Raw genomic sequence first — 20,055 nt, forward strand, 5'->3', positions numbered from 1 at the left:
ATGACTACATGGTTTGCAGGGCCCAACACAAACAAAAAATTCAGGGCTCATTGTTCAAAACCTCTAAAGAATTTTAAGATGGTGACAGCAGAGCCTTTAACCAGTATGTGGGCCCTTCTAAGAGCAGGGCCTTATGTAACTGCACGTCACACATCTACAAAGCTGGTTGTGTTGAATTGTGATAGCAAACATTGTAACAACAAATACTTGCTATGTGCCAGGCTCTGTTCTGAATGCTTTCGCTGTCACTCAGGTGAGTACATTTATTATTTCCATTATTTCCATTTTAGAGATGAAAAAAAGGAGGCACAGCATGGTTAAACAACTTGCACAAGGTTACACAGACACTAGGTGGCAGAGCAGGGCTTGAACTCAGGTGCTTTGCTTCCTCAAATTTTTATCTCTTTGCACCTATGCCACACTGCTTCTTCCAAGAACTGTAAAGACTGAGTCTCTACAGTTTTTACTTTCTGTAGAGACAAGAGTCTCACTATATTGCCCAGGTTGGTCTCAAACTCCTGGCCTCAAGCAAACCTCCCTCCTTGGCCTCCCAAAGTGCCAGGATCACAAGATTGAGCCATTGTGCCTGGCCTGAAAGTGTCTTCCTATAGGTTTTTCAATGAGTTTTCCAGTTTTCACACTACCAGTACTAACATAATTCCTTTCACAGGTCCAATTCCTGAAAGCTTTTGCTCTTGATGTAATTTAGCCTAGTTCTTTTTAACTTCTCTCCCTGTCTTCTGCCCACTTCCATCACAGACACTGGAGTTCAGCTTTTTTCAGATTTTTAAGTCAGTCACCACTCATCCATCTGCTTTTCAGCTTCTAAAATTTTATTGGTATCTTTTATCTGGTGTGGTCTTCTCTTGAGTTTTCGTGGTCCTTGTGGTTTTATGGATTTTACTACTTATTTCTCCTAACTAACTGTAATTTTGTACCTGTTGACCAACCTCTCCCTATCTCCCTCTCCCTTACTCCTCCTAGCCTTTGGTAACCACTATTCTACTATTTCTGGATCAACCTTTTTGGATTCCATATATAAGTGAGATTGTACAGTATTTATATTTCTGTGGTTGGCTTATTTCACTTAACATAATGTCTTTGAGGTTCATCCATGTTGCTGCAAATGACAGGATTTCATTCTTTCTTATGACTGAACAGTATTCCACTACATATATATGCCACATTTTCTCCATCCCTTTGTCCACTGATGGACACTTGGATTCCACATCTTGGCTATTGTGAAAAGTGCTGCATCAAACATGGGGGTGCAGATATCTCTTACACATAATGATTTCCTTCACCTTGCATAAATTCCAAGTAGTGAGATTGCTAGATCATATGGTAGTGCTATTTTTATTACTATTTTTTTTTTGAGACAGAGTCTTGCTCTGTCACCCAGCCTGGAGTGCGGTGACATGATCATAGCTCACTGCAGCCTCAACTTCCCAGACTCAAGCAATCCTCCTGCCTTAGCCTCTCGCATAGCTGGGACTATAAGAATAAGTCACCATGCCCGGCTAATTTTTTAATTATTTATAGTGGAGATGAGGTCTCACCTTGTTGCCCAGGCTGATCTCAAGTCCTGAGCTCAGGCAATCCCCCTGCCTTGGCCTCCTAAAGTGCTGGGATTACAGGCATAAGCCACCATGCCCAGCCGTATATTTAATATTTTAAAATATGCAATATACCCAGGTAACAAACCTGCACATGTACCCCCTGAATCTAAAATGAAAGCTGACATTACTTAAAAAAAACGTGGGCAAACAATCTGAATAAACATTTCTCAAAAGAAGACACAGAAGGCCAGGTGCAGTGGCTCACGCCTGTAATCCCAGCACTTTGTGAGGCCAAGGCGGGTGGATCACCTGAGGTCAGGAGTTCAAGAACAGCCTGGCCAACATGGCGAAATCCCTTCTCTACTAAAAATACAAAGAAATTAGCCAGACGTGGTGGCATGCACCTGTAGTCCCAGCTACTTGGGAGGATGAGGCAAGAGAATTGCTTGAACCCAGGTGGCGGAGCTTGGCAGTGAGCTGACATCATACCACTGCACTCCAGCATGGGCAACAGAGCAAGACTCCATCTCTAAAAAAAAAAAAAAAAAAAAGGCACAGAACTGGCCAAAAAGTATATTTTAAAATGTTCAACATCACTAATCATTAGGGAAATGCAAATGAAAACCATACTAAGATATCACCTTACCCCAGTTAGAATGACTGCTACTAAAAAGACAAAAAATAACAAATGCTGGCAAGGGTGTGGAGAAAGAGGAACTCATATGCTTGATGGGAATATAAATTAGTACAGCCATTATGGACAACAGTATGTCCATAAATATACTGACAACAGTATATTTAATATTGGCTTTCTAATAGTAGCCATTCTAACTGGTGTGAGATGGTATCTTACTGTGGTTTTGATTTCATTTTTCTGATGATTAGTGATGTGGAGCACTTTTTCATATGTTTGTTGGCCACTTGTATGTCTTCTTTTGAGAAGCGTCTGTTCATGTCTTTTGCCCATTTTTAAATGGGATTATTTGTTTTTTGCTTGTTCAATTTTTTAAGTTCCTTATAGAGTCTGGATGTTAAACCTTTGTCAAATGTGTAGCTTGCAAATATTTTCTCCCATTCTGCAGGTTTTCTGTTTACTCTGTTGACATTTTCTTTTGATGTGCAGAAGCTCTTTAGTTTAATTAGGTTCTACATGTCAATTTTTTGTTTCATTGCAATTGCTTTTGAGGACTTAGTCATAAATTATTTTCAACGACTGACGTCCAGAATGGTGTTTCCTAGGTTTTCTTCTTGGATTCTTATAGTTTGAGGTTTTACATTTAAATCTCTAATCCATCTTGAGTTAATTTTTGTATATGGTAAAAGGTAAAGATCCAGTTTTACTTTTCTGCATACAGCTAGCCAGTTATCCCAGTACCATTTATTGAATAAGAAGTCCTTCCCCCATTGCTTATTCTTGTCAACTTCATTGATGATTAGATGGCTGTAGGTGTATGGTTTTATTTCTGTGTTATCTTTTCTGTTCCATTGGTCTACATGTCTGTTTTTGTACCAGTACCATGCTGTTTTAGTTATTCTATATTGATAGTACAGTTTGGGGTCAGATAATGTGATGACTCTGCTTTGTTCTATTTTCTTAGGATTGCTTTAGTTATTCAGGCTGTTTTTTGGTCTCTTATGAATTTTAGAATAGTTGCTTTCCAGTTCATGACATTGGTAGTTTGATAGGAATAATGTTAAATTGGTAGATTAAGCAGTATGTTCATTTTAATGGTATAAATTTTTCCAATCCATGAGCATGGAATGTTTTTCCATTTTTTTGTGTGTCATTTGTGATTTCTTTCAGCAGTGTTTTGTAGTTTTCCTTGTAGAGATCTTTCACCTTCTTGGATAGATGTATTCCTAGGTATTTTATTTATCTATTTATTTGACTAGTGTAAATGGGATTGTGTTCTTGATTTGGCTCTTGGCTTGAATGTTATTGGTGTGTAGAAATGTTACTAATTTTTGTACATTTATTATTATTATTATTGGTACCAAATTTCTTTATTTGAAGGAATGGTACAAATCAAAGAACTTAAGTGAATGTTTTGGTACAACTGATAGAAAAGGTAAAGGAAACCCCAACATGTATGGACTGCCTTGGTCACCAGGGAAGTCACTCCATGGATATGGGGAAATTAGCTTAAGGCTTGGCTTTCATTATCACTGTCTCCCAGGGTATGCTTGCCAAAGAGATGCTCTGCCAAGCCAGATTCGGGTGCTCCCATCTTGTGCAAGTTGGTCACCTGGTCACCCAATTCTTTGATGGATTTCACCTGCTCATTCAGGTGATGTGTCTCAATGAAGTCACACAAATGGGGATCATTTTTGTTAGTGGCCAGTTTGTGCAGTCCCAGTAGTCACTGATTCACATTTTTTCTTTCCAAATGTAATGCCCACTCCATTGCATTTAGCCCGTGTAGGAGGTGTAGAGCTCCAGGTTGATCTGGAGGTTGATGGCAGCCTCTGAGTCCTGGTGGTAGTTCTGGCGCACCTGCGAGGGGGACGTGGTAGTCATGGCAGTGGCAGTGGCTATGCGGCGCTGGAGCGGCGGCGCGCTGGAGCGGCGGCGGAGGGCTGGTTATGGGCAGCTGGCGGGGGTTGGGGGGACGAGTGCCGGGTTCTGTCCAAGCACTGTTGAAGCAGCAAACCTTGGCGACTCTCGGTGAAGAACGTCTGCCCTACATTTATTTTGTATCCTGAAATTTTACTAGAGTTGTTATCAATTCCAGGAGATGTTTGGCAGAATATTCAGCGTTTTCTAGCATAGACTTATATTGTCAGCAAAGAGAGATAGCTTGACTTCTTTTCCTATTTGGATGCATTTTATTTCTTTCTCTTGCTTCATTGCTCTAGCTACCAATTCTAGTACTAGGTTGAATAGGAGTGATGACAGTGGTCATCCTTGTCTTGTTCCAGTTCTCAAGAGCAATGCTTCTGGTTTTACCTGTTCAGTATGAACAGGCTGTGGGTTTGTCACAGGTGGCTCTTATTATTTTCAGGTGTGTTCCTTTGATGCCTAGTTTCTTAAGGGTTTTTATCAAGAAAGGATGTTGGATTTTATTTAAAGCTTTTTCCACATCTATTGAGATGATCATAAGGTTTTTGTTTTTACTTTTGTTTATGTGGTAATCACATTTATTGATTTGTGTATGTCGAACCAACCTTATATCCCAGGAATGACACCTACTTAATAGTGGTGAATTAACTTTTTGATGCACTGTTTGATTTGAACTGCTAGTATTTTGTTGAGGATTTTTGCATCTATGTTCATCAGGGATATTGGCCTGGAGTTTTCTTTTTTAATTGTGTCTTTGCAAAGTTTTGGTATCAGAGTGATGCTGGCTTTGTGGAATGAGCTAGAGAGGAGTCCTTCCCTTCTCAATTTTTTGGAATAGTTTCAGTAGAATTGGTAATACCTCTTTGCATGTCTGGTAGAATTTGGCTATGAATCCATCTGGTCTGGGTGTTTTTAGTTTGTAGTTTTTGTTGTTGTTGTTGTTGCTGTTTGTTTTTGAGACAGGGTCTCTCTCTGTCACTCAGGTTATAGTGCAGTGGTGCAATCACAGCACATTGCAGCCGCCATCTCTCGGGCTCAAGCAATCCTCCTGCTTCAGACTCCTGAGTAGCTGGGACTACTGGCACGTGTCACAACACTTGGCTAATTCTTTTTATTTTTAATAGATATAAGGTCTTGTGTTGTTGCCCAGGCTGATCTTGAATTCTGAGATCAAGCAGTCCTCCTGCCTTGGCCTTTCAAAGTGGTGTGATTACAAGCATGAGCCACAGTGCCCAGCAGATTTTTTATTATTGGTCCAATTTTAGAACTCGATATTAGTCTGTTTAGGGTTTCAATTTCTTTCTGGTTCAACCTTAGGAGAGTGTGTGTTTCCAAGAATGCATCCATTTCCTCTAGATTTTCTAGTTTGTGTATGTAGAGGTGTTCATAATAGTCTCCGAGGATCTTTTTTATTTCTGTGGTGTCAGTTGTAATGTAACCTTTGTTGTTTCTGATTGTGCTTGTTTGGATTTTCTCTGTTTTCTTTTCTTTGTTAATTTTGCTTGCAGTCTGTCAATCTTGTTTATCCTTTCAAAGAAAAAACTTTTAGTTTCATTGATTCTTTGTATGGATTTTTGGGTCTCAATTTTGTTTAGTTCCTCTTTGACTTTAGTGATTTATTCTGCTAGCTTTGGGGTTTTTTTGTTTTTCTAGTTTCTCTAGGTGTAAAGGTTAGATCACTGAGATATTTCTAACTTTGTGAGGTAAATGTTTAGTACTATAAACTTTCCTCTTAACATTGGTTTTGCCGTATCCCAGAAATTTTGGTATGTTGTATTTCTTTTCAATTAATTTCAAAGAATTTTTAAAATTTCTGCCTTAATTTCATTGTTTACCCAAAGTCATTCAGGGGCAAGTTGTTTAATTTTCATGTAATTGTGTGGTTTTGAGAGATCTTCTTGATATTGATTACTATTTTTATTCCACTGTGGTCCAAGAGTATGGTTCATATCATTTCAATTTTTTTGAATTTATTGAGACTTGCTCTGTGGCCAAGCATGTGTTCAATCTTGCAATATTTTGCATGAGCAGATGAGAAGAATGTATATTCTGTGGTTGATGGGTGGAATATTCTGTAGATGTCTCTTAGGTCCAATTCATCAAATGTCCAATTTAATTCTAGAATTCCTATGTCAGTTTTCTGCATGAATGATCTGTCTAACGTTGTCAGTGGGGTGTTTTCAAGTCCCCCACTATTATTGTATGACTGTCTAAGTCTTCTTATAGGTCTAGAGTACTTGTTTTATTTATCAGGGTGCTCCAATGTTGGGTGCATATATATTTAGGATAGTTAAGTCTTCTTATTTAATTGAACCTTTTATCATTATGTAATGCTCTACTTTGTCCTTTCTTTTTCTATTGTTGGCTTAAAGTCTGTTTTATCTGATATAAGAATCATGACCTTGCTCTTTGTTATTTTCGATTTGCGATATTTCTCTAGTCCTTTACTTTGAGCCTATGGGTGTCATTACACATGAGGTCTACTTGTTTTTTTTTTAATCGAACATACCACTCTGCCTTTTAAGTGCAGCGTTTAGATTATTAACATTCAAAGTTAATACTGATATGTGAAGTTTTGATCCTATTGTAAAGTTGTTAGCTGGCTGCTTCGTAGTTTCTATCATGTGGTTATTTTACAGTATCTGTGGAAAATGTACATAAGTGTGTTTTTGTGGTAGTGGGTATCATTATTTTGTTTACATGTTTAGAACTCCCTTAAGAAACTCTTGTAAGGCTGGTCTAGTAATAACTCATTCTCTTAGCACTTGCTTGTCTGGAAAATATTTTGTTTCTCCTTCACTGATGAAGCTTAGTTTGTCAGGATATGTATGTCTGGGTTGGAATTTCTTGTCTTTAAGAATGCTGAAAATAGGCCCCTAACATCTCCTGCCTTGCAAGGTTTCTGTTGAGAAGTCCACTGTTCACCTGATGGGGTTCCCTTTTACATTTTTCTCTAGTGGCTTTTAAGATTTTTTTCTTGCCAAGTGCAGTGGCTCATGCCTATAATCCCAGTACTTTGAGAGGCTAAGGTAGTGGATCACTTGAGCCCAGGAATTCAAGATCAGCCTGGACAACATGGCAAAACCCCATCTCTCCAAAAAATAGAAAAATTGGCCAGGCATTGTGGTGCATGCCTGTAGTCTCAGTTACTTGGGAGGCTGAGGTGGAAGGATTACTCAAGCTCGAGAGGTGGAGGTTGCAGTGAGCAGTGATGGCACCACTACACTCCAATCTGGGCAGCAGAGACCCTGAGACCCTGTCTCAAAACAAAAAAAAGATTTTTTCTTTAGCATTGACCCTGGAGGGTCTGGTGACTACATGTCTTGGTGATGTTCATTTTGTATAGGATGTAACAGGTGTTCTCTGGATTTCTTTTCTTTTTCATGTGGGTATGATTCTTTTTCTTTCCCTTTTCTCCCTGTGGCTGTAGTGAATACTGGGTAGGGTCTTTTGGCTTCGTTTCTATAGGTCTATGAACTTCTGTTGGCAGGTTTCATATTGGGCTGTGCAGTTTGACCTACAGGCCAGTACATGGCACTTATAGGTAAGAGCTGGCTGCAACCAAAGTGGCCGGGTATGGACTTGATCCTTGTTTTACTGAGAGAAGTTCTCTGTGGTCTCAGTCAATGGGCTGATTGGTAGAGTACACAGTGGTCTGTGCTCTCTGCTTAGCCGCAGGGGAAGGAGGGACCAAAATGGGCAGGGCTGGATGGACAGGTCCACCTACAGGTCCCCTGATAGCAGGCACAAGCATCAGTACTGAGGGGGAATCCAGTGGGTGGCCACCAGGTGCCCAGAGGTGTGCCTAGATGTGGAGCTGGGAAATCTCCTTGGCCCTAAGCTCTCTGCACAGGCATGAGGGAGGTGTCCTAAACTAATCCAGGAGAGTGAGTGCAATAGATGCCTGGAGATCTGCTTGAATGTGGAGCAGTAAGGATCCCCCTGCACCTGGTTCTCTGCACAAGAAGGGTGGCAGCTCAGGCTGCTGAATCAGCTTAGCAAGTGCTCCAAATGCCTGGAGATCTGCCTGGGCATGAAGCGGAGATGGCCTTCATGCCATCACTGTACAGAATCTCCGTGAATCTCTGTACAGAAAGGGTGGGGTGAATCAAGCCCCTGATCCACATGAGCAGGTGCTCTGAATACCTGGAGATCTGCCTGGGCATGGAGTGGAGAGAGTCCCATTGCACCAAGATTTATGTCCAAGAAGGGTAAGGAGCAACTCAGGCTGCTGAACCAGGTGAGGGGGTGCTCCTAATACCTGGACACCTGCCTGGGTCCTGTGAGTGAAGCAGAGAGGAAGCTGCTGCACCATGACTTCAGGGGAGTGGGCTGATGAACCCAGCAATTTTCTTGCCCATTTTTAAACAGAATTACTCGATTTTTTGCTATTGGGTTGTTGGAGTTCCCTATATTTTCTGGATATTAACCCCATGTCAGATGCAGAGTTTGCAAACATTTTCTCCATTTTGGAGGTTGTCTCTTCACTCTGTTGATTGTTTCCTTTGTTGTGTAGAAGCTTTTTGGTTTGATGTAATTCTATTTGTCTTTTTTTTTTTTTTTTTTTTTTTTGCTTTTGTTGCCTAGGCATTTGGGGTCTTATTCAAAAAATCCTTTCCCAGACCAATGCCACGAAGCATTTCCCAATGTTTTCTTCTAGAAGTTCCACAGTTTCTGGTCTTAACGTTTGTCTTTAATCCATTTTCGGTTGTTTTTTGGAGTCTAAAAACACTGATTTTTCATTATTTACTAAAATGCCATTACTTACAAGAGTCAAGTTTTTGGCTGATGCTTTGTTTTTCTTAGGTGTACACATGATAAATACTGACTATTTAATATCTTTCTGTACAATAGATATATCACTTATTTTCTTTCACATCCTATTGTGTTGGTCAGTTGTAGTGCACAAGATATGTATTAAATGCTTAACACACACACATAGCACACACACACGTTTGCCATCCTGAATGTCTAGAATGGCATATTCATCCTGCCATTTTTCTTAGTTACCAGGCTTTATAAACATAGAAACAGCCCTGATTCTTAAAGAGTTAGGAACATTATTGCAAACAAAGTAAATAATCAGCATATAGTCATCCCTTAGACCCCTTTCTTAACAGTATTATACAAGAGATTTCAACTTTCTGTTATCTTCCTAGTTCCAACTGCGGCTTTACAAGAAGGCCTCCTATGACCATGCCATTAACATTATAAGCCATTCCCTCTCCCTCAAAATGTAATCCTTTTTTGCAGCCTCTATTTTTTCCAAAGCACCTTTCACCATCCAACATCCTATATAATTTACTTAATTATCTTTTTTATGTTTTTTAACCATCCCCTCTTGCCACACGCACACACAAACACACACACACACACTCCATGAAAGCGTGAATCTTTGACTGTTTCGTCCATTGAGTTTCCTAGGTACTTAGAATAGCCCCTTTCACATAGTAGGGACTTTATAAATATTTACTAAATGCATAAATGGGCCGAGTGCGGTGGCTCACACCTGTAATCCCAGCACACTTTGGGAGGCGGAGGTGGGCGGATCACGAGGTCAGGAAATCACGACCATCCTGGCTAACACAGTGAAACCTCGTCTCTACTAAAAATACAAAAAATTAGCCAGGTGTGGTGGTGGGCGCCTGTAGTCCCAGCTACTCAGGAGGCTGAGGCAGGAGAATGGCATGAATCTAGGAGGCAGAGCTTGCAGTGAGCTGAGATCGTGCCACTGCACTGCAGCGTGGGAGACAGAGTGAGTATCTGTCTCAAAAAATAAATAAATAAATAAAATGAATAAATGCAGAAATGAACACTGCAGTGACAGTAGGCAGTTCCTGACTTCTGTTGCCACAAGTCCAGTCAATTGCCAACTTTACTACTTTGTTTCTAGGGTTAAATTCTAGTGTGTGTGTATGTGGTGGGGACATGTGGAGATAGACGATATTAAATACATAGTAGATTACACAGACTTGCAAGTGCCAAAAAGGAAACAAAACAGGGGAAGATGATACAAACTGGGAGACGCAAGGTTGAAATTTTAGATGGGAGGAAGATCAGGGAAAAGTTGAATTAGCAGTGAAGATCTGAAAGAAGTGGGGGTTCAAGGCCTATGGATAACTGGAGGAAGAACATTCTGGGCAGAGGGGATGGAAAGCACAAAGACACTGAAGATAAGATCATGCCTGATGTCTTCGGAGGGAAAGTAAGTGGTCCAGTTGTCTGGATCACAGAGAAGGAGAGGATGAGGAGTAGAAAACAAGGACAGGGAAGTAAGTGGAGGGGAGGTGGCCAGATCATGTAAGGAACCAAAGATCATAATAGAACTTTAATTTCTATACTGAGTGAGGTACGAATTCGCTGGAGAGTTTTAAGCACAGGAGGACATGAACTGGTTTACATTTAACAGAATCATTCTCACTGCTGTGTTGAGAATAGACCTCATAGGAACAAGGACAGAAGTAGCGATGCAAGTTACAATGCCACCTTAATTATACAGATGAGAGGTAATGATGGCTAGGACCAGAGTAGCAGCAGTAGGGGTGGTAAAAGGGATTGAGTTTCAGAAATATTTTGAAGGCAAAGCTAGTGGGATTTGCTAATGGACTGAGTGTGAGGTGTAAAATAAATACAGAAATAGAAGATAACATGAAGATAACATCACAGTTTCTGGCTTAAGGAACTTGAACAATGAAATTAACATTAGCTAGGATGAGGAAGAAAGAAACAGGTTGAGGGAGGTGAGGAATGTGGTTTGAAACATGTTAGCCTATCAGTCATGTCAAGCATGCAGTTAGACAATGAGTTAAAGAGGCCCAGGCAGGAGATAGAAATCTGACAATCATAGCTCATTGATTTTTGTTTTTTTTTTTTTTGTTTTTTGTTTTTGACAGAGTCTCGCTATGTCGTTCAGGCTGGAGTGCAGTCGTGTAATCTCAGCTCACTGCAACCTCCATCTCCCGGGTTCAAGCAATTCTTGTGCCTCAGCCTCCCAGGTAGCTGGGACCATAGGTGTGCAATACCATGCCTGGTTAATTTTTGTATTTTGAGTAGAGATGGAGTTTTGTCACATTGCCCAGGTTGGTCTCAAACTCCTGGTCTCAAGTGATCCACCCGCTTTGGCCTCCCAAAGTGCTGGATTACAGGTGTGAGCCACTGCACCCAGCCTCATTGATGGATATTTACACCATATTATTGGAGTCGGTCATCTAGAGAATGAACGCAGATAGAAAAGAAAAAAGTCCAAGTACGGAGCCAGGGGAATCGTAAAATACTTAGAGGATGAGATGATGAATCAGCTAAATGGAATAAGATGGAAAGACCAACAATATGGGAGGAAAGCTGGTGAATTTGGTATCCTGGAAAGCAGGTAAAGAACGTTTTTCAAGGACAGAAAGTTGTCCAAATGTGTCAAAATGCTGGTAACAGGACACTTAAGATGACAATTGATAAATGACTATTGAGGTTACCAATGCAGAATATCATGATTGAACTGTGTCCCCCAAAAAGATGTGTCGGAAGACTAACCCCTATTACCTCAGAATGTGATCTTATTTGGACATAGGGTTTTTACAGATGTAATTGAGTTGAAATGAGGTCATTAGGGTGGGCCCTAATATAATACGACTGGTGTTCTTATACAAAGGGAGAGGTTTAGATACAGAGAGAGAAGCATACAAGGAGAATATCCTGTGAAGATTGGGGTTATGCTGATTTATTCAAGGAACAATCAGAAGCTAGGAGAGAAGCCTGAACAGATTCTTCCTAGCACCTGCAGGGGGAGTATGGCCCTGCTGACACCTTGATTTTATAATTCCAACCTCCAGACTGGTGAGAGAATAAATTTCTGTAGTTTAAGCCACCTCGTTTTTGGTACTTTGTCACTGCAGCCCTAGCAAGCTAATACACGGAGATGACTGATGATCATGAGAAGAGAAATTACAATGAAATTAAAGGACCTAATTGGAGTGGGATCCAGAAAGAATAATGGAGGAAACTGAATAGAGTGTGTATAGTCAAGACTTTTAAGGAGTTTTTCCACAAGAGGAAGGAGACAAACAGAAGGTAGAGAAGCAAATGGTCTGAAAGTGAGGTTTTTTTAATGGGAGAAATAATAGTATGTTTGATACTAATGGGAAAGATTCATTAGAGAAGGAAAATCTGATCTTGCAGGAGACAGGGCAGAATCTCTGGAGCAATGTACCTGATTACAAAAAAGGGGATGGGATCTGGGGCACTGAAGGAGATTGAGACTCACAAGGATAGGTTATTCATGAATAATAGGAAGTAAAGGGGGCACAGAAGCACAGGTGCAGGGAGATGGCAGTGGCTTCATATCCTCCCACTTCTCAGCGAAGTAAGAAGTAAAGCCATCAACTGAGAGTTAAGAAGGCTGGGAATTGGCAGAAAGAGAAGAAAATGAAATGGCAATTTGGAGCCTGGGAGAGAGAAGAAACTGGTCATAGTAAGTGATTATTTTCATATGCTAGTGAAGCTGATTGGTACTCTTTATTTAAAATTTTCTCTTCTATATTTATAATGAAATTTAGCCTACAGTTAATTGGGGAATGGATTATGTGTCAGGTGTCAATAAAAATATATAACAGCAGTAATAACTAACATTACTGAGTTCTTCTCTTGTGCCACGTACTGGGTAAAGTATTTCTACTAATTCGCTCATTCAATTCTCCTAGCCACAAGGAAGTCACATATTGCCTTCCTCTGCTTTTTGAGGAAATTGCAGTGGGGGATAAGGGCACAGTGAAATAATATGGCCAAAGTTTTAAAGCAAAGTTGGGCTTCACTCCAAGGTCTATAGCTCCAAGATTAATGCTTTTAACTAGCAATTCATGCTAATTTTATAAACTAGCTTTTCATCCTATGCTAAGTTCTAGAAGAGATTATGTAAAAATGGGAATTATCTATTCTTTGGAAATCATAAAAAAAACTAGTCAAAAGAAAACATCAGTTTTAAAAACATAATATTTAAAATGAAGAAATAAGGCCAGGTACGGTGGCTCACACCTGTAATCCCAGCACTTTGGGAGGCCAAAGCAGAAGGATGGCTTGAGGCCAGGAGTTCAAAACCAGCCTGCGTAACACAGCGAGACCCCCATCTCTACGAAAAATTTTTAAAACTAGTCCGGTGTGGTGGTGCATGTCTATAGTCCTAGCTACTCAGGAGGCTGAGGCAGGAGGGTTGCTTAGGTTTAGGAGTTTGAGGTTGCAGTAAACTATGATCTCACCACTGCACTCCATCCTGGGCAACAGAGTGAGACCCTGTCTCTGTAAAACAAACAAACAAATTTAAAAAATGAAGTGAAGAAATAAAGAGGTAATGGCTTGTTAATTGAATAACATCTTTCTTCTTACATGTGACTATTTCTACTTAAAAGTATGAAGACTTTAACAAATATTCTTAGGAAAGAATGTGAATCATTACTCTCAACCTCATTCATCACCATGTTCTATCTGTCTCTTATTACTATTCTGTCTCTAAATGCATTGTGAACCACTCTCTTTATTTTCATAAGCTATTGTTATAGGGTAGGCTGCTACTATGTGAGACTGGACGATTGTATGGCCTTTCTGGTGGTTGGTTCTGCCTCACTTTCTTGTACCACTTGTACTCATTCTGTACACAGCAACTGGAAGGACTTATTTTAAAAATGTTCTGTGTATTTACTGTTTTACAACTGAGTGCTGCCAACATAGTATCCTAATTACAAAATATTCAGCTGTATAAAATAATGTATAGTGCTTAAGTACAAATGGAAAGCATAATTTTTGAAAAAATAAACACATGAACATCACATAGGATCCTACAAAAAGGCATTAAGCCAAGTAGTTTTTAATTTGCTTATGCTTCTTTCTCCTTTTTTCATTTTTTTTCCAGACACTGGAGTATTTTGTGGTGAGTTTTCTTCTTTATATTTTTCCAGTGGAATGCTATTATTTTCCCAAGTCACTCTTCCCAACAGAAAAAAATGAAGATGTACTCTATGGACTCTAATTCCAGTGATTTCATGAAGAATCACAATAAGCTCCATTTTCTAGAGATTTCCCTAGCAGAGAGGGGTGACCTAAGCACATCATGGGCATCTTAACATGTTTGCTCTGTCTTAACAATCTTTTCTCTTTAGGGCTTAGCAGTGTGAGTGGTGTATATTAAATGCTCAATAAATGTCTCTTAAACACTATTAAATGAATACAATATTTAGTATTTTGTTGGAGAATCTAAAATTTTTTGAGCCATAAGCTAGATCTTTCAATAGAGTGCTTCTGTGTTTAAATTATATAATTAGTGATTTTTTTCTAAAACTGTGAGTTTTGAGTTCCCAGAGGTATGGATTTTCTTTTTTATTCTTGACAGCTAATTTGCAATACTTTCCACTGATCATATACTTTCCCTTTTATCTAAAATGTCAATTTTTTCAACGTTTACCTTGAAGCATGACCAAAGACTGTCGAAGTCGGCCGTTCTCTTTCCGGGTGTTTGTTAGTTTTTCTTTCAGGCTTTTTATTTTGGCGCACAATTCTTCCTTTGACAATTCTGCTAAAGGCTCCTCATCCTCACTGGAGCTTTCACCAGGCAGAAAGGCATTTCCTGAATATGGGTCTCTCTAAAATAGAAGGCAGGCACAATAAAAGAAGCCTCATAGTATCTTTAGTGGTTTATCCCAGGTTAACCATTGCATGTTGTTGGGACTACAAATTTCTTGTTCTCACAGACACTTCCTGCTGCGGATCTAGCTGAAGCTTTGTCTTCCAGCAGGCAGAGGAACTCAAAATAAGGGCAGAACAAAGTTTCATGTACATATGCCTCTTGAGAAACAGAAACCAGGATTCTGAATTTCTGCCTAACTTCAGTGAAAAATACAAAGTAGATAATTTAGCAAAACAGAATAAAATCAATAAGACCACCATTCAAATCTGCTCTTCTCTGATATACAGCCCGGATTTGAGCAGAATGCCTCACCATCTAAACCTTATTTCTTTCACCTGTGAATACACACAGACAAATGATTTAATAAAGAGAAAAGCTTAACAAGATGGCAGGGTGTACCAGAGTTAGTGCTTCTACTTGCCAGCTACAAACAATTCCTAACACAGTGTTCAAAAGGTTACTATTTATTAGGACAGGAGGTACCTGTGGAGGGGTGTAGGGTAGTAGCTGACAGGGGACATGAGGGAATCTTTGGGGTGCTGGTGATGTTTTATATTTTATATGGATGTGTTTATTGTGTGATAATCAAGCTATACAGTTTTTATACATGTACTCTTCTGTATATATGTTACACTTCCCTAAAATGTTTCTTAAAAATCTCCAGAAAGTGGCTGGGCATGGTGACTCACACCTGTAATCCCAGCACTTTGGGAGGCCAGGGAGGGTGATCGCTTGAGCCCAGGGGGTCAAGACCAGCCTGGGCAACGTGGTGAAACCCCATCTCTACAAAAAATATAAAAATTAGCGGGGCATGGTGGCACGCGTCTATTGTCCAGCTATTCTGGAGATCACTGGATTAAAGGGAGGCTGAGGCTGCAGTGAGCTGAGATGGCGCCACTGCACTCCACCCTGGGTGACAGAGGGAGACTCTGTCTCAAAAACAAAGTAAAAAAAAAAACAAAAAACTCCAGAAAGTAAATTTTTACAGATTCTCTTGACAGTTTTCAATCCCTAGAGCCTAAATATTCTGTATTTATATTTAAATCCTGAGAACAGATGTCATTGACACACAACAAAAGATTTGCAAGATCTTTATGAAGGAAGCAAAAAAAAAAAACTTGACTGAAAGCTACCAAAGATAATCTTCTAAATTAATGTAGAGAGACATCATGTTCAGAGATAAGAAGGCTTAATTAATTTATTTTTAAATGTGTGCAATTTGTTCAATTATCAATTTATTGTGTAACCATGATTGTGGCTCATTATTTACAAGTAATATTGTTTTCATTAGATTGCAACACTATTAGTGAAAATGATAAAAGTTATTTGTTGATTGTCCACCAGGCATTTAGTGGTGGTGTAGGTACTTTACCTGTACCTTCATATGAAATGCCCACTTTACAAATGAAAAGAATAGATTTGGAGAAACTGTCATTTATTAAAGGTCATGCATCTAGTAAATGTTGGAACTTGCAAGAGATCTCAAGATTGTCTGACTCCTGTAGAATCCTTAATTTTTTTAAAAAACTGATTATCCCAAAATTGAGCCATGGAATTAATATGATTTAAATAAAAATCTAAAAAGACATTTTGGTAACCTAATAAATTGGTTCTGAAATTTATATGGAAGAACAAAAGGCCAAAAATATCCAAAGCAATGCTAAAGAACTATACAAAGCAGGGTGTTTCTTCAGAAATACAAAGGTTTATTAAAAATCTAGAAAACTGTAGGGTGCTGGTTCAGGGATAGAAAACATGACCAAGAAATAGAAGACAGTGGCCTGGGGCTGGGCATGGTGGCTCATGCCTGTAATCCCAGCACTTTGGGAGGCTGAGGTAGGCAGATCTCTTGAGCCCAGAAGTTCAAGACCAGCCTGGGGAACGTGGCAAAACCCTGTTTCTACAAAAAATACAAAAATTATCCAGGCATGGTGGCGCACACCTGTAGTCCTGGTTACTTGGGAGTCTGAGATGGGAGGATTGCTTGAGCTTGGTAGATTGAGGCTGTGGTGAGCCATGATCACATCACAGCCTGGAAGATAGAGCGAGACCCTGTCTGACAAAAAAAAAAAAAAAAAAAAAAAAAAAAAAAAAAAGAGAGTGGCCCGAAATAGATGCATGCAGATGAAGAATTTTGACATGATAGAGATGGCATGGCAGCTTACTGCAGAAATGGAATCTGTTCAATAAATAAAGCTTGAAAAAATTGGTTAACCGTTTGGAAAAAAAAAAAGCAAAGGAAATGGATCTGTTATCACACACGCAACTTCATACAGATTAAGAATTTAAACATCAAAAACAAAAGTTTAAGTTTTGTGAGAAAATATAAGTGCAGGTATTTTGAACTTGGGGCAGGAAAGAATTTCTTAGGCATAAAATCATTGATCATAATAAAAAAGGTTAATAAATTCAGCTAAATTAAAATTAAGAAATTTCTTCATTAAGGCACATTAAAGAAAGTGAAAAGACACATCACAACTGGTGGATATATGCAATACTGTTAGGTGACAAATCAGTAAGGAAAAAGAAGCCAGCAATTAAATAGAAAAATAGGCAAATGGCATGAACAAACATTTTACAGAACAGAAAACCCATAGGGCTTATAAATATACAAAGGGATGCTCAACCTCGTTAACAACCAGGGAAAAGAAGATCAAGATGACAATGAGATATGATTTGGGGCAAAGATATGAATGAGCTTGACAAAAGCATGGAGTAGACATAGATCAATGGAATTTCCTCATATTGCTGGTGGAAATGTAAACTGGCAGAACTACTCTGGAAAACATTTAACATTATCTTGTAAATTTTAACATTCACCTACCCTCTGATCTTGCAATTGATTTCTAGGTCTATACATAAGAGAAATTTTCAATATTTGTAGTCCAAGACTTTCCATAATACTGTTGTTCATAATGGCGAAAACCCTGAAAACAGCCCAAATTCCCATTGATAGGACAATGGGTAAATGTGTAAATTACAAGTTTGGATATTATACAGCATTGATGGTGAATAAATTATAGCCAAAATGAATGCATTTTGGTAAAATGTTGAGTGAGAAATGTGAGTTCCAGAAGTAAACATAATATGGTATACTTTTTGCAAAGTTTAAGAACAGATAAAACTAATGATACATTATCTAGGTTAATATATGTCATATATGATATATAATCCATAATATATATTTATATAGAAATGTATAATGAGACTACATTATAGTTGTGTATATATATTTTTATAAAACTATGATTGTTATTATTTATTTATTTACTTTTTGAAATGGAATCTCACTCTGTCTCCCAGGATGGAGCGCAGAGGCGCGATCATGGCGCACTGCAACCTCCACCTCCTGGGTTCAAGTGATTCTCCTGTCTCAGCCTCCTCAATAGCTGGGATTTCAGGCACCTGCCACCATGCCAAGCTAATTTTTTTTGTACACTTAGTAGAGACAAGGTTCTGCCATATTGCCCAGGCTGGTTTCAAACTCCTGACCTTAAGTGATCTGCCCACCTTGGCCTCCCAAAGTGCTGGGATTATAGGCATGAGCCACCATGCCCAGCCCATAAAACTATTAAAACACAAGTAAATTAAACAAAATTGAATATGATTACTTCCAGAATGAGGCAGGCAGGGACTGGGGTAGGTTAGGAGTCTATAGGAAGTTATAAGGTACAGTAATGTTTTAGGTCTTGGGATGGGCGGTAGCTTTATTGGAGCTCATTGTATTTTTAAAGTAAAAAATAAAAGTTGACATGAGGCAATATATAGAGAACATCTGTCATATTGCATTGCAAATAGTAAACATTCAATAATCATTTTTATCATGTTAGTATACAACATAAGTTCCCTTCTTTGAAATTCGTCTCCTTTCTCCACTTCCCTTCATATTTCCCATTCACAACCTTCTGATTGAGGCTATCCTATAAGGTCAGTTTTGGGGTGTATTGGGCGGAGAGCGGATTCAGTGGGAAAAAAGTATTCACGGCCGGGTGTGGTGGCTCACGCCTATAATCTCACCACTTTGGGAGACTGAGGCTGGTGGATCATGAGGTCAGGAAATCGAGACCATCCTGGCTAACACGGTGAAACCCTGTCTCAACAAAAAATACAAAAATTTAGCTGGGCATGATGGCATGCGCCTGTAGTCCCAGCTACCCAGGAGGCTGAGGCAGGAGAATCTCTTGAACCCAGGAGGCGGAGGTTGCAATGAGCTGAGATCGTACCACTGCACTCCAGTCTGGGCAACAGAACAAGACTCTGTCTCAGAAACAAACAAACAAACAAACAAACAAACAAAAAATGGAAAAAAAGCATTCACATTTACCTTTTAGTTTAAAAAATAGTTTTAAAGGTCAATAGCAAGACAATTATTTGAAAACGTATGCTTTTAAGTTGTAACATTCAAGATGTGTTGAGATAAAAGGATTTTTTCAAACTACCAAACTGGCCTTTATATATATATATACACACACACATATGTATATACACACACACACACACACATATATATACATGTATATATATCCACATTTGGAAAATTGGAATACAGAGTGGAATTTATAAGGATACAAACCTAGAAGTTTATTGTATAAAATTTTAAAAAATTAACCTGAGAGTAGAAGAGGTAAAGGTATAACATAAAGAAAGCCTCTACTGCCCAGGAAAAGAAAAGACATTCTGGTGCATGGAGGAGGAGCCTGAGGAATAAGAACTTGATTAGCATGACATCTGATTTAAATGTCTTTGCTTTTCCTGGCCCTGTGCTTTAGGGGGAAAGGAGATGAATCAACAGTGACACCAAGGGACACCCTGAAAAAGATCAGGTATTTTTTCCCAGAGGCTGAGTGTAAGACTTCGAAAAACTTGGTTCACTTCCCAAGAAAAGAAGTAAAAAGTGGAGGAGGGGAAGAATTTAGAGTTCATTGAGGCTTAAATCCTGAAGTGACTTAAATAATATTAGCTCAAAAAGACTGTTTTACACTAGAAAATGAATAAACAAGTTTAAGCTTTTTATTGTCTTATCAATCAAGAATGGAGAATTGAAAGCCAGATGAGATTGGCTATAGAAAATACAATTACATTTTTATATGATTTATAGCATTTACATTCAACCTTTATTTTATTTATTTATTTGTTTGTTTGTTTATTATTATTTTCTGGAAACAGGTCTTACTCTTTTGCTTGGGCTGGAGTGCAGTGACACAATTTTAGCTCACTGCAGCCTCAAACTCCTGGGCTCAAGCAGTCCTCCCGCCTCAGCCTCCCAAGTA

General features: G+C 39.0%; 1 protein-coding gene across 2 annotated transcripts in view; it reads right to left on the reverse strand.

The window, feature by feature from the left end:
* The window catches only part of BEND6 (BEN domain containing 6), a 71,054-nt gene that overhangs the window by 17,578 nt on the left and 33,421 nt on the right, over positions 1-20,055 (reverse strand). For both annotated transcript variants that reach the window (XM_023222993.2, XM_023222994.1), the window contains exon 3: positions 14,564-14,741. In XM_023222993.2, the coding sequence (XP_023078761.1) occupies positions 14,564-14,741 (178 nt within the window). The remainder of the gene's footprint in view (positions 1-14,563; positions 14,742-20,055) is intronic.

This window comes from Piliocolobus tephrosceles, chromosome 5, assembly GCF_002776525.5.
Source record: "Piliocolobus tephrosceles isolate RC106 chromosome 5, ASM277652v3, whole genome shotgun sequence".
Taxonomy (NCBI): Eukaryota; Metazoa; Chordata; class Mammalia; order Primates; family Cercopithecidae; genus Piliocolobus; species Piliocolobus tephrosceles.